Source organism: Apium graveolens, chromosome 6, assembly GCF_009905375.1.
Source record: "Apium graveolens cultivar Ventura chromosome 6, ASM990537v1, whole genome shotgun sequence".
NCBI classification, from domain to species: Eukaryota; Viridiplantae; Streptophyta; class Magnoliopsida; order Apiales; family Apiaceae; genus Apium; species Apium graveolens.
In genome coordinates, this window is record NC_133652.1 from 2,615,705 (window position 1) to 2,631,662 (window position 15,958).

Genomic DNA, 15,958 nt, shown 5'->3' on the forward strand with positions numbered 1-15,958 from the left:
TAAAAATATAACATTTAAACTTTTATACAGAAAAATAAAATTCTAAAAATAAATTAAAAAATGATACTTTATAGTCTTTATAAAATATGTGTAAAACATGACCAAAAATTATGTAAAGAATCCAGACTAGGGAGTACAAATAAATACGGAAGATATAACTTATCAACCAAGTTTTAATCGTGATAAGATGTCTAAACAGATGTAAGTCAGAGATGTGTAAGTCCGATACTTAAACAAAAATCAAATTCATAGGTACGCATAGGATATGAGTTCTGAAACTGCTACTTTTATTGTAGTATAGTCAAAGGGCAGGTACCATACAAGTATTCACGAATCATCCGCAGAGCCCTAACATCCCTGTCACCACAATCCCCTGTGATTTTCTTTTTAACATATTCCTCGACTACATCCAGTACCTCTTTTCTTCTAGGACTCAGATCAATGTCAAACTGTGCACCTGAAACAATTAAATAAAATTTTGTTTAATCCCTACACTTAGGTGACATGAATAAAATTCAAACCAATCATTAGTGAATTACTTACCTCTTAAATCTTGTTCTTGAAACCCGTCGAGGGAAACAAGACTCTCGCTGTACTTGACAGGGCCTTTCATTCCATCAATTGGAAATTGAAGAAGATTCAACTTAGTCTCTCTGATTTTATGGTCATAAGTACGGTATGTATTAGCAACAAAGTGGCCATTACCCAAATAATGACCAACCCAGATTAATTTTAAATCATCCTCAAAACTGAACATTTTAGTCCAAGACATCGCATCGTCTAACATATATAGACTAACCGATTTATCAATGGATTCAAAGATCATAGTAACGTTACCTTCATAATCCAGAACTCGTGATCTTACAATTTGACACAATTTGGGTAACGGGTAGAGTTGAAACACCTCTCTGTGCAAATCAAACGCCAGTAGTTCTGTGTGACTTTCCAAATACAAAACCCCGGTTTTAGCATGAACAATTTTCGTCGAGAAAGGATGGAATTCTCTTAGTGATTCAGAAATTGGAATCTCTTTCCAAGAATCAGCATTTGCTGAGTACAGCTCAGCTTGTAGCAGTCGTTGGCCAAAAGAAGAAACAAGACGTCTAAACACAATCCTGAGAATTTTGTAGTCATTGCAAATAGGATCAAAATCTAACCCTACAAAAGCCCTTACATTGGAAAATTCTTTGTTAGGACTAGGAAGTATCTTGAACCGTCTAGTTGCCGGATTCCAAATGTATATAACACCACCATCATAATTGTAGCTTAACGGAGTCTTGATGGGTATCATGAACTTCAATGTAATCATAGTCTGCAATTCCTGCAATCTCTGTAAGTTCTGATCTATAGTTTAGTATAACACCTTTGTTTTTGGAATTGGCAAGGTGAGTTTGGATGAATATACTGTTAGATATAATAGATCGCCACAATTGGCAAACTGATTTGAACCGTACAAGTGATTTTACAGGCAGCCATGAAAGTATCTCGAACATGATTTCTTCAGGTAAATAACTACAATACCTTCTTCTTCTCGCCATCGAAACCCAAACAACCACCCATAAGGTCGCGATAACATGAAAGTTTGGAATAAAGTTGGACGCAGTTGATCTATATATGTACTCCTATAATATGTTATTTTTATTAAACACATTCATATTTGGAATAGAAATCAACATATGTTTATTCCTTAAATCTAACTTTATTTATACCAATAAGAGCATCTCCAACTACATAAAACCCTTTGCTAAAAATCATTAATACATACTATAAATAAAAAATATAGAGATTATGTAAAAAATATTCATCTTCAATGGTACATTCTCCTTATTTATAAATATAGTGAATCTCTTGATGTTGACTATATTTGTTGAACCACTACAGATTTGTAAGAAATCTGTAAAAAAGAAATTTAATTATTTATTATCATATTAAAGTAATATATTCTATTTATAACAATATAAAATTTTAATAACATACTATTTTTAAAATATAGCTAACCAATATAGCCAATACCATCGAAGTACAATGCCTTACAGGTTCAACAAATTTTACATATTTGCCTACATGTCCAATTTAGCTAACCATTTATAACTAATACCATTGGAGATGCTCTAATAATCCGTGAATGCCATCATCAATATATATATCAATATATAAAAGATCTTCTAATTATATATCATTATATTCTTATATATAATTAGTCTAATGCACTTTTTATTTAAAACTAGGGACTTTTTCCTGTTATCCGACAATTAATTAAACGTAAACTGTTATATACATGAAAGTAGTGGGTATATCGTATTCTGAGCCGATGAACTCTTAATTATATTAACGAACAAATACAAATGCATAAAGATGTACCAAAAACCATAATCAGTCATTTTCAAAGAAAACTACCAGAACCTGTTACTTGATTAAAATCTCAAATCAATGTCAGGATTATCTTCGCCAAGATAATTTCAGCGTTAAGCCATTGACGATTATAAAAGTGAACTTAGTAACAATCCGAATGCTTTGTTAATTAATATAACACGTACATTACCTCAACTATGATGCATAACAGGTATAGTTAGTGGCTAAAATGTTTATCTGCATGAGTCATAACTTTCTGCCCGCACTACGCACGCTTATTATCTGATATTTTAGAAACGTAAAAATAAATAAATAATCGCCCTTTTATTTATTTTATTGGAAAATAAAAACATATAAATGCACCATATTCCTTCTTATAAATGAAAAGAATCGCGACACTGTATTCCGAAATGATCATCCTCTTAGTTATATTAACGAACAATTAAAAAACATATAGATGCACCAATAAAAACATGATACATGCAAATAAAACTACGGGAACTATTGCTTTGTAAAACACTTGAATATAAACGAAAGGATTTTCTTCTCCAAAAAGTTTTGAGCATTAAGCAAAATGTGTACTAAGATTTTTAATGATTACATGTGTTCTTAAGGATCATAAGAAGAGACCTTCGTAACAATTGAAAAAATTTGTTCAATAGTATAACATGTATAGTACCTCATTTATATTTTGCTTAACAGGTATAGGTACTCGCAAAAAAGTTGTATCTGAATGAGCCATAATAATTTGATATACTCTCTTTAATATGCAGAGTTTGATGGTCAGTGGTCATTTTGTAAATGTTTGACAATGCCTAAGATGTCCAAAGATGCAAAAGAGCATGTGTGTGTTCTAGTAGAGGCCCAATAACTGGCTAATATAGTTTAATTCAGTAGACTAATGAGAAGGTACAACATGAAGAATTAACAATCATGGAGTAGTGCTTAACCGAATGACGCTTGAAGCCTCAGATTTTAACTTAAATATGTCTCCAAAATTTGGCCTTAATCTGGTGCCTCAAACTTCCACTTGCAGACTGCAAGCGCTGGATTGAAGTTAATTTGTTTGATGACATTTTAATGTGAACATAAGGACTAAGGAAATAAAAATTAGAATAAAAAATGGAAATTATAAAGTCTATCGTGTAAGAGATAAGAGGAGAATTGAAACTTTATATGTTTACAATTTAACACACTGTACATTGTAAACTAATATGTTGTTTTAATCTTTTTTTATGCTTGAACTATTGATTTTACTATGACAATGGGATTTTCAAGTACATATTAGTTTGCAGGTGATTTCAGATGATGAATTCTTTGAGCAATGCAAGAACTTATTGAAAATATTTGTATATTCTGTTGTTAAAGATATTGGCATGACAATGTACCGCATTCATGAGAAGTTCAAATTTAAGGAAGAGTGAGAAAACAGTGCATTCTTCACCTGTTCAATCTACTAGGATACTTATGTCACATTAGGACACAATGATGCTACTAAGACATATTAAGGTGTTATTAACATTGAAATATTGGACAATATTGATGAATAAAAAAAGGCATATTATTTGAACTTTGATAAATGTTTGTCAAAGAATACACTTAGCCGAGATGCGTAATATTGTAACTAATAATACAGAACAATTTATAAGCAATAGGTTTGAGATCGTTATAAAAACCAACCTTTATAGCAAAATAAATATCAGCATTGGAAATATCTGAACATCTTGTTACAATCCAAAATTCATTAACATGTCCATCCATTGTGCATCCTAACACATTCAATTCAAAACTACAACTGCCAAAGTACATTCATATCTAACATGCTTAATCTCTGAAACTACTCAGGAGAATCTTGTAGAGAATGAGTTGTGTAGCACAATGCACACAATCACTGTTCCACATATGAGCCGTCTTTAAAATTTTGGTATAAATTCACCCTCAAGTTGAAAGTCAGACTCAGCAGTCTTAGAGCAAAGTGATAGCCACAATTCTTCTCCATAAGAATGATCCTCTAACTGGTATACTGGGTCTAAATTTTGTGAGTTTGGGAAAAACTTGTATACATGTACAAGATAGTCTCTGTATATAATGTAAGCATACATATCTACGTACAACGTAATTATTTCTATCAGCTTCAACCTTATATTAGTTCTATTGAGCAATTCAATCATCTCCTGGAAAGTCTTCCTTCTTTCAAGACCTCTAAAAATAGCTTTAAAGAAAATGTAATTGAACAAAGATGGGAAATAGTTACCTGTTAGATGAACTAAAACTGTGAGATGGTGATCAACATATTCCCTCAAAAAAAGATTCTGAATTGAGCTGTAGAACATAGCTTGATCAACTTCCACTTTTCATAAAATTGTTTAACTTTATTGAAATTTTACATATTAATTTATTTTACATAATTTTTTTTACCGTATAATGAAACAAAATAAACATACTTTAAAAATCATCCAATTATATTTTTATAAATTTATATATAGAAAAATACCTCTCCCTGAAACTTGCCACCTTATTGTGTAAAGGATTATATATATCCTAGGCCACGGGCCTCCTGATAAAGTTACGATATCTAAAACCATTCGTGTTAGCATGTTGGACAATGAAAACTACTATATATTAAGCTATGTACAAAAATATTTACATAACACATATCTATTAAGTGAAATAAATAAAGAATCTTATGGCGCAAATATTTCACATGGACACTTGCAAAAATAATTATAGCAGGTGTTGGTACATTTTCATTGATGAGAGGTTCTATATCAGAAATCAATGAACCCTAAATCGTAACTTTTTACAGAACTCTTACATGTTTATATTAGTCAACCAAGATACATAAATTTTAATAACCACGAACGTATTATGTAAAACTCCTCGCATAGATATAAAAATTGATCAATAATTATCATCACCTTTCATCATGAACATTAAAATGAACATATTCTTTTAGACCCCACTTTGTGTATACATCTCGTTGCTAGATGTGAAACAATAACAACAACATCTATAAAATTATAAAACAACTACATTAAATGATATATGAATTGAAACCATTTAATGCCAATAACTACTTACCTGGTGCCAATGTGAGAACTTGTTCGGGAGCATATGAAAACACATACTAGCCTAAATTATCAATATTCTTCGGTTCAAATTTCTGTTATGGAATATTTACGCTCGATTAATGATGATTTGTAATATGGTTTCATCTGTAAATAAAAAATTTTACATCCGTTGAAACAGACATTAAAGATCCTCTTGCTTTTACTGTCGTGTAATCTACCATGTCTAATAGACTTCCTTCTTCCACAACATTCTTAAAAATATATTTTGTATTAGTTTCAATTTAGAATTAATAGTCCGGAAGTGCGAGCTGTTACAGTCTGGTCTAATGATATAATATTTTTAGCAGGATCAATAATATTTATTATTTTATTTTAGTCTGATTCTTTAAATTCAACTAACTATATGTAGTTTTTTAAAGTTTTTATTTAAAATTGGATCAATAATATAATTTTGTTTAGTCCGGCCGGGTGGATTTTATATATTATTTTTTATTTTAATGAAAACCATTAGACATATTATAATTATGTTATGATATTTATGAAAGTGTTTTATTTTAAATATTATTATAATTACGGTGACTAGACCGACTAACAACCAAATTTTTATTGTTTTATTTTTAATATAATAGTATAGATAGATATATTAGAATAGACTTTAATGTCAATAAAATAATGATAATTGAGTAATTTTTACAAATATCGATGTCAAATTTTTAATGTTTCTTTTATTATAATATAGTATATTATAATATAGTATATATAGATAGATTTTTTTTGAAGATATTAGTGTTTGAAAAAAACGTTTGGAAAAATAACTCAATTCAGCTCCAGTTTGCTAATTCATTTGTTATTTAGGTGGGACGAGACGGGCCAATTCGAAATGAGTTCAAGATTTTCTCCGGCCCACGGAGAAACGTAACTTCATTCGTTTGCTATAAAACAAGCTACCGGAAAATAAAAAGTTGAAGAAATCATTTTACTTTTGTATCGGGTCAATTATAAGTTTTTTTATAAAATTTTAAAATATTAGAAAAAATATTACACAATGGATCTTGGCCTCCTTTGTTTGCCAGGTTCTAAGACTATACAGGAAATTATATTTCCTTGGAACTAGGTTGCAAACTTAAAATATCCAAGATTTACTAAAAACATGTGTTTGGTTGATCACTATATAACTTCCAATTTCAGGTTATATAATTATTTTTTTCATATTTTTAACAATATTAATTTTGTATATAGATAAAAATATTATTTAAAAACTACCTATTAGATGCTAAAAAGGAAATAAAAATAAAAATAAAAGTATTAAAATTATTATAAATTATCTATTATAAACTAATATAATAAGAATAATAAAATTAATTTAAAATATTATAAATATAGCGAAATATTAATTATAAATATTAGGGACAAAAGATCATATTAATATAAAATTAAATTAAATATATTAATTAATAATTAATTTAAAAACGGTACATAGAAATTTGAGAGTATAATATTTAAAATTATTGTTGAGGAAAAGTATTTATTATAAACTTTTAAACACAAATAACTAATTACAAAATATTTTGAATATCGATAAAAATTATTATAATATTGTATACACACAACTATATATACATATGTATATATATATATATTATATTTTGAAAATAGAATAAATAATGATATATATAAATAAAATAGACAATCACTAAGTAACTTCAAAAAACCACGTTCAACCTAGGTAACTAGTTCCCCTATTTTGCAGTAACTCATGATATCTTGGAAGTATGAGTTACGTTATCAATGAGGAACCAAACGCCGTAACTTGCTCATATTCCCAGGAACTCCTGGTTACTGAGCTGGGTTACAACCTACGGGCTACCAAATGAGGTCCTTATATTGTGTTTCAACTAGGGGTGTGCACAGATCGGTTCGGTTCGGTTTTTGCCGAAAACCGTTACCTAACCGTATATGTCGGTTCGGTTCGGTTTTTATCTATTAACCGTAACCGAACCGTTCAGAACGGTTTTTTCGGTTCGGTTAACCGTTTGTCGGTTTTGGTTTTTCTCGGTTTTATACGAATTTAAAAAATAATGTACACATTTTATAATAATAAGATTCAAAATTATAAGATAAAAAAGATGGATTTAAAATTCATAATCACACACTTTTTATTATTATATTTATTAAGTAGTCTTTCAGATGCAGAATTAAAAACCTAAGCTAGTAATTACTACTCAACTTCTGTATCAGTGTATCAGAGTTAACTAGACAGTCTAATCCATACAGACAACTACCATCACATAAGAAAGAGCCTTAGGTTTATTACTATAACTAGGTCTTGTATGATAAGTAAAGTATTATATATAATTATATTATATTATTATAATTATATTATTAGCATATAATGATAAATAAAAAATATTAAACTATATAAAACGGTTCGGTTTTTCGGTTCGGTTTTAATGTTAAAACCATAAACGTTACCAAACCGTTCTATCGGTTCGGTTCAGTTACGATTTTTTCGGTTTTTATCGGTTTTGGTTTTCTGGTTTTTCGGTCCGGTTTCGATTTTTCGATTTTTGTTTGCTCACCCCTAGTTTCAAGTACTCTTCTCATTTAAAAAACCTAATTTTCTTGGGAAAACCCCTAATTTTGAGTTAACGAGTTGATCGGGGACAACTTAATTTTAATAAAGAAAGCAATAAAGAGGGGGATAAGCCTATAATTACACAATGAATCTAGTACCCAATTGCAATTGTGTTTAATGTCAACTGCTCACCTCCTGCGTGTGAAAAAAAGAAAGTCAACTGCTTAGCTGTTCCAGTTTAATTTTATTTTTATTATTTTAACGGGTTGATAGTTTCGGTTTAGGGTATAAACCACAAACAATTCGTAAGCTACTCGCGCTCGGTTCGTAGAAAATTTGAATTTAGCTTGGAAATAATCGGTCTGAGTTCGAGCTTTTAGAATTTTTAACCGAACTCGAGTTTCAAATTACTCGGATCGTAAGGTCCGCGAGCCGTATCAAGCTTCATTATTTTCAATTATTTCAATTATAAATATATTTTTATATAAATCATTTTTTTGCTAAGTTTTTTATATAAATCATTTATTTATTATCGAATTGAACTTGAGCCTAATTGATCATATTTCAAGTTTTTATTAATTTTAGTGAAATCAATTAGAGCTTTCAAGTCGAACTAGAGCCTACCGAATTTCTTCCGAGTCGAACTTTGAACTTGAAATTAAAGGTTCGGTCGAGCTCAAGTCAGAACTATTTTAATCGAGTTTGAGCCGAGCCTGAAAGTGTTTTGACTCGGCTCGGCTCGATTACACCTCCAATTTCGGTGAACTCACAGTCGGTTCAGGTGAATTTAAAAAATGACATACTAGCCCGCAAGGGTTGACTCAGTTGGTTAAAGAGGGGATAACTATCCTCTTGGTCACATGTTCGAATCCCACGGAAGGAGAATTTATGATTATGCCTCCTGAGTCAGAGCATGTCGCTTAAATGCAGTTTACGTTGGTTCACTGGTTTGTAGATTATTGCGTGAGCCCGTAGGGTTTACCCACTGCGCACCCGAAGGGTAGCGGCTGCGGGTTCTCTACGATAAATAAATAACAATGACATACTATTACTTAAAGTTAATTTTAAGCTATAGTGTAATATAAAGTAAATACAAAATTGTAATCACTAAGTTAAATGTAGGAAAAACACTCAAATTACACTATTTTTCAGTTGAAACAGTGTTCAAAAAATCCCCGATTTTTAAAAAATTCCCGATTAATCCCCTACAAAATATCCGACCGATTCGATCTTTGAAATTCGATTTATTTTTAAGAATTTTTCTTTATTGCAGTATATATAATTTTTTATTAAAATTAAAATTCTATATTAATTTCAAAATGAATAATTATAGAAATTATGATATAATAAATATATATTTATTAATAAATAACTAATATAATAATAATATATTAAATATAATTTAATATTATCATACATCCGATTTTTACTCCGATTAATCCTTCCGATTAATCCCCGATTTTTAATTAATCCTAAATCGGTAGATCGACCAATCTTCCCCAATTCCCGATTTTTACAACACTGGTTGAAAATATATACTCGTGTACTAATGTTTTTAAAGTATGCAGCTTAGGATAATCTTTCATACTCCAGTGTTTTTGCCTTTAAGCCAGTGTTTTAGACGACTACCCGTTTTCAACCCGTAGTCCTATCCGAGTAATCGGGTCCAAAAACAATTTTATAAAGAATCGGTTACAACACGGGTTGACTCCGAGTACTCGATTTTGTATATTTATATACATTTTATTAGTGCGGCTTATTATCATATATATAAGTTTAAAGCTGTTTACGAACTGAGCTGAGCCGAGTTTTGATCGTACCGAGCCGAGCTTTAGCTTTTTTTTCTGACGAACCAAGCCGAGTCGAGCTTTCTTAACAAACTGAAAACCGTGTTCGAGATCGAGCTCGTTAACGAACGAGCCGAACACGAGCTTTTATCGAACAAAATTGAGCCGAATCGAACCGAGCCGAACACGAGCTTTCACCATCAAGCCGAGCCGAGGCGAGCCGAACCGAGGCGAGCTGAAGTAAAAAATTCTGGTCAAAACACCGGTTGACTGTTAAAATAACAAACCAAATATATTTATTTTTTTCTAAAAATTTTGTCATATCACTAAGATATATAGATATTAACATCCGTACGGTTGGATCATTCATAAATATTTTTAAAAAAATTAAAACATTAATATGAGACTAAACATTAGTTACATGTACTATTCAAACCATTGGTTGATTATCAAAATAACAAACAAAATTAATTTATTTTTTTCTAAATTTTTTATCATATCACTAAAATATATAGATCTTAACATCCGTACGGTTGGATCATTCATAAATATTTTTTAAAAAATAGAAACATTAATACGAGACTAAACACTAGTTACAAGTATAGGTCAAAACACCGGTTGACTGTCAAAATAACAAACCAAATACATTTTTTTTTCTAAATTTTTTGTCATATCACTAAAATATATATATCTTAACATCCGTACGGTTGGATCATTCATAATTATTTTTAAAAAAATTGAAATATTAATATGAGACTAAACACTAGTTACAAGTACTGTTCAAACCATTGCTTGATTATCAAAATAACAAACAAAATAAATTTATTTTTTCTAAATTTTTTATCATATCACTAAAATATATAGATCTTAACATCCGTACGGTTGGATCATTCATAAATATTTTTAAAAAAATCGAAACAATAATACGAGACTAAACACTAGTTATAAGTATAGGTCAAAACACCGGTTAAATGTCAAAATAACAAACCAAATACATTTATTTTTTCTAAAAATATTGTCATATCACTAAAAGATATATATATATATATATATATATATATATATATATATATATCTTAACATCCGTACGGTTGGATTATTCATAAATATTTTTAAAAAAATCGAAACATTAATATTGGACTAAATAGAAGTATTGGTCAAACTACTGGTTAACTGTTAAAATAGCAAACCAAATATATTCATTTTTTCTAATTTTTTTATTAGATCACTTAAATATATAGATCTTGATATTCGTACGGTTTGATAATTTATAAATATTTTTAAAAAAAAATCAAAACACCAATCAGGAAATAAATATTAGTTACAAGTAGTAGTCAAATCACTTGTTAATTATTAAAATATCAAAATAAAAAATTAATTTTTACTATTTGAATTTTTTTCAGATTACTAAAATATATATTTTGACATTCGTATGGTTCAATAATTTAAAATTATTTATAAAAAAACTGAAAAAATTCATAATAATTAAATATATATAAATTATTTTTTTTTATTTTTTTTTTCAAGCCGAGCTCGAGCCGAACATGCCAAAAGCTCGGCTCGAGCTCGTTTTCTTAACAAACACATTTTCGTGTTCGAGCTCGAGCTCGAGCCCTTAACGAACCGAGCCGAACTGAGCCCTTAACAAACCGAACTCGAGCTTGTTCGCGAACGACTCGGTTCGCGAACAGCTCTATAAAAGTAACAAAAATACAGTAACAAAAAGGAAATTTATAAATTACAGTTGTAAAGCAGCAGCAATTCGTAGAGTACTTAACACACGTAACAAAAATGGATGAAGGATCATTGATGAAATGGTTGAATCTGAGTTTCCCAATTAAATTAGCATGTGCATATATGATCAAGAAACAGTTTGCAGGTCAGCAGGAATGTTGTCACCTAATCAATTTTATTTTTTGTGGTCCTCCGAGTATTATTTTCGTGTTTTTTTTTCTCTTTCTATCATTGCTTCAAGTTTAAAAAACTCGACATACAAATGATATGCAGACTGATATTCAGAAACAGAATTGTAAAATATCATCCTCTCAAGGATATTTTAATGTGAGGTCTCTGAAAACTATTGAACCATAGTAACTCTTAATCTCAGATGTAAGAATCATAGGATGATATACTCACAATGCATAGCAACTACTATTCTTGACAAAGAAATAATACCCATGAAAGTAACCTTTTGTGCATCATGGACCTTCTCGGCTTTCAGTTTCACTTTTTGATGCAGAAATGTATTTTCGATGACCAGAGATGTTAAGCAGCATCCATCGTTATCACTCTCTACTTATATCCGAGTGTTCTTTTGAAATCAAACTTAGCACATTCTTGTGGTAAACCTCTAAATTTCCGATCTCAACCAGATGAGCTACACGGGGTGGGAATGCACTGTTGTGTACCGGTTCAATCTTATTAATGAGTAATGACTCGTAAATATGTTCTAGTACTGTCAATAACGGATTATTATTTTGAAATACTCCACATATACATGAAATTAGTGAATAGTGATCTTCGAATTAAGCTAAAAACAGAGTAATCCTTACATATGAAGAAGAACGAAACAAATATGCTAAATATTATCACTTGTACAAGCCTGGAGATCAGAATCAATTACTCAAATATAAGTAGTTAGTACTGAAACTTTGCTTCATTGCTCTGCAACTCTCGTAAACGGACAGGGATAGAGTAAATTTATCTGGTGCAAACGATGGCAGCTAGCAAGAGAATAGCAGAGTTGACACCGTCTTCTTCGAGATTAGAACTACTCCTCTTGAATTTGCTAGCTTTTCCTTTGTTGCATTGCAATAGAACTGCTTGTTGCTGAGTATATATGTTCTGGTGATGCTGATACATCTGGAACATAATTTCTTGATTTTCCTTGCCTTTTTCTTCTTGTTGCTTCCTCATTTTCTTCGTCGCTTCGTTCACCTTCGACACCATGTTCTTACTGATCGATTGAATTTCGAGATTACAGTGTATTGAACTAGCTAGCTTGTGCAAAATATAAAATTTGGGACCACTGACATAAATTATATCTATATATTCCTACGTTACATCCGTAAAAAGAAGTGCCACATTTATTTTGAGACGAGAAAAAATATATTACGATTGAGAAGTGTGACATTTATACAATTTTAGAGTTCTATGAATTCATAACTATGATAGTTTGGTGCGACATTTGTACAATTTTAAAGTTTTATCTATTCATAAGCGTGATATTTTGGTAAAGAAATTGATTTAACATATTTTGTTCCGTTTTTTCATAGAAGAAAAATTATATAATAAGTAAAGAAATTGATTTAACATATTTTGTTTCGTTCTTTCATATAAGAAAATTTATGTAACAAGTGGGTCCCACATAACAACTAAAATGTTTCAAAAAACTTATCTTCACAAAGGCAGGATTACCAGTCCTGTGCTAGAATTCAATTTTTCTACTTTTGAAAGGTTAGGAAAATGCATATGAGATAGGTGTATGAATCTGACCTTGATTTGAACTGAAAGATAACAAAAAGGAGTAAAAAGATAAGTTAAGTACTCGAATCACTACTGTTCGAGTACTCGAATCACTACTGTTAATTACTCCGTCCGTCCCATTTTGTTCTTCCTATATTGACTTTCGGTATTGTTCACGGTAAGCGATTGACTATTAATTTACGTCTAATCTATAATATCAAACATAGTCATGAGTGATCTTATTGGATTCATATTTATCAGTACTTTAATACAGTGAAATTTTTATATTTAATACTAATACGAATTTAAAGATATTAACAATCGAAAGTGTACATTGACAAACATGTCCAACACAAAAAACACAGAGAAAGACAATGGTTCTCCATTTCTGTGGACAGTGGATATGTATGCATCTTGAACAAAAAACACACCTTTTCTAACTGTATGTGTTAAATATGTGTTTGAATTTATAAGTTTACTAAATAGTCCTATAGGTCCCTTGAGAGATTATACATGTGCAAACTGCAAAGCCATGTGATCATGTGTGTATGCCTGCTACATTCTTGTCTTGTTCCAGACATAGGTTTTCATGATTCTTCCTTAGGTTAACTAACAACACACATGCATGCAACCCGGAATTGACTCGTTTACAAACACGAATTCGACCCGAAACAACCAATCTTTGCCTTAGTGAGATGAAATGGCGCTTGTGGATAGGGAGAAAGAGACAAGGAATGAATAGGGGGAGTATGAGCCCATTGTTTGGAGAAAATGGGGTGTTTGCCATTCTAGGACAAGGCAATTATATGTGTATTTGACCCTTCTTCATGCTGAATTAGGGATCGATCTTGGATTAAAAAGAAAATAAATAAAAGCACAAGATTCGTAAAAGAATGAGAAAACATGGAATTTCATAATATGCAAATACGATAATAATACATAGAAAAAATAATTGGCCGCACAGCACCCGTAAGTTGGAATCACATAAACGCGTATTAAATTGGGCCGTAACACATAAAATATATGAAACGCGTATTATATGAAACACGAATTTCATATGCAAATAAGATAATAATTTTCAGAAAATATAAATTATTATCCAAGTTTTTATCATGATAGGATGCCTAGAAGATTATAAGTCCGATACTTAAACAAGAACCAAATTGGGATTACATAAACGCGTATTAAACTGCGATCAAAATAAAAAGGAAACTGAAGAACTTGAACTACCTTTGATTTGTCCAAAATGTTCATAGGCACACATAGGATATGCACCCCCATTAAAGTAGTTCTGAAACTGCTACTTTTATTGTAGTAAACTCAAAGGGCAGGTACCATACAAGTATTCACGAACCATCCGCAGAGCCCTAACATCCTTGTAACCACAATCCCCTGTGATTTTCTTTTTAACATATTCCTCCACTACATCCAGTACCTCTTTTCTTCTAGGACTCAGATCAATGTCAAACTGTGCACCTGAAACAATTAAATAAAATTTTGTTTAATCCCTACACTTAGGTGACATGAATAAAATTCAAACCAATCATTAGTGAATTACTTACCTCTTAAATCTTGTTCTTGAAACCCGTCGAGGGAAACAAGACTCTCGCTGTACTTGACAGGACCTTTCATTCCATCAATTGGAAATTGAAGAAGATTCAACTTAGTCTCTCTGATTTTATGGTCATAAGTACGGTATGTATTAGCAACAAAGTGGCCATTACCCAAATAATGACCAACCCAGATTAATTTTAAATCATCCTCAAAACTGAACATTTTAGTCCAAGACATCGCATCGTCTAACATATATAGACTAACCGATTTATCAATGGATTCAAAGATCATAGTAACGTTACCTTCATAATCCAGAACTTGTGATCTTACAATATGACACAATTTGGGTAACGGGTAGAGTTGAAACACCTCTCTGTGCAAATCAAACGCCAGTAGTTCTGTGTGACTTTCCAAATACAAAACCCCCGTTTTAGCATGAACAATTTTCGTCGAGAAAGGATGGAATTCTCTTAGTGATTCAGAAATTGGAATCTCTTTCCAAGAATCAGCATTTGCTGAGTACAGCTCAGCTTGTAGCAGTCGTTGGCCAAAAGAAGAAACAAGACGTCTAAACACAATCCTGAGAATTTTGTAGTCATTGCAAATAGGATCAAAACCTAACCCTACAAAAGCCCTTACATTGGAAAATTCTTTGTTAGGACTAGGAAGTATCTTGAACCGTCTAGTTGCCGGATTCCAAATGTATATAACACCACCATCATAATTGTATAAACAAACGAGACCATCAAAAGAATTAATATAAATTATACTAGTTTCACGAGGTGGCAGGTGGTAGAGCTTAACGGAGTCTTGATGGGTATCATGAACTTCAATGTAATCATAGTCTGCAATTCCTGCAATCTCTGTAAGATCTGATCTATAGTTTAGTATAACACCTTTGTTTTTGGAATTGGCAAGGTGAGTTCGGATGAATATATTGTTAGATATAATAGATCGCCACAATTTGCAAACTGATTTGAACCGGACAAGTGATTTTACAGGCAGCCATGAAAGTATCTCGAACATGATTTCTTCAGGTAAATAACTACAATACCTTCTTCTTCTCGCCATGGAAACCCAAACAACCACCCAGCTAATCGACTATATGTTATTATGTTCTTAAACCCTAACCCTAAGGTCGCGATAACATGAAA

At 30.9% G+C, this 15,958-nt stretch overlaps 2 protein-coding genes across 2 annotated transcripts; both read right to left on the reverse strand.

Annotated features, from left to right (window-relative positions):
- Positions 1–287: 287 nt before the first annotated feature.
- On the reverse strand, positions 288–1,309 carry LOC141664425 (putative F-box protein At3g16210). The gene is made up of 2 exons (XM_074470376.1): positions 544–1,309; positions 288–457 (listed from the first exon to the last, which is right to left on the reverse strand). The coding sequence occupies exons 1-2, from the start codon at positions 1,307–1,309 to the stop codon at positions 288–290; spliced, it is 936 nt and encodes a 311-aa protein (XP_074326477.1).
- Positions 1,310–14,325: 13,016 nt separating this feature from the next.
- LOC141664138 (putative F-box protein At1g47790) lies at positions 14,326–15,889 on the reverse strand. Its single transcript, XM_074470032.1, has 2 exons — positions 14,813–15,889; positions 14,326–14,726 (listed from the first exon to the last, which is right to left on the reverse strand). Exons 1-2 carry the CDS (start codon positions 15,873–15,875, stop codon positions 14,557–14,559), a joined length of 1,233 nt encoding a protein of 410 aa, XP_074326133.1. The 5' UTR covers positions 15,876–15,889; the 3' UTR covers positions 14,326–14,556.
- Between the last annotated feature and the right edge of the window lie 69 nt (positions 15,890–15,958).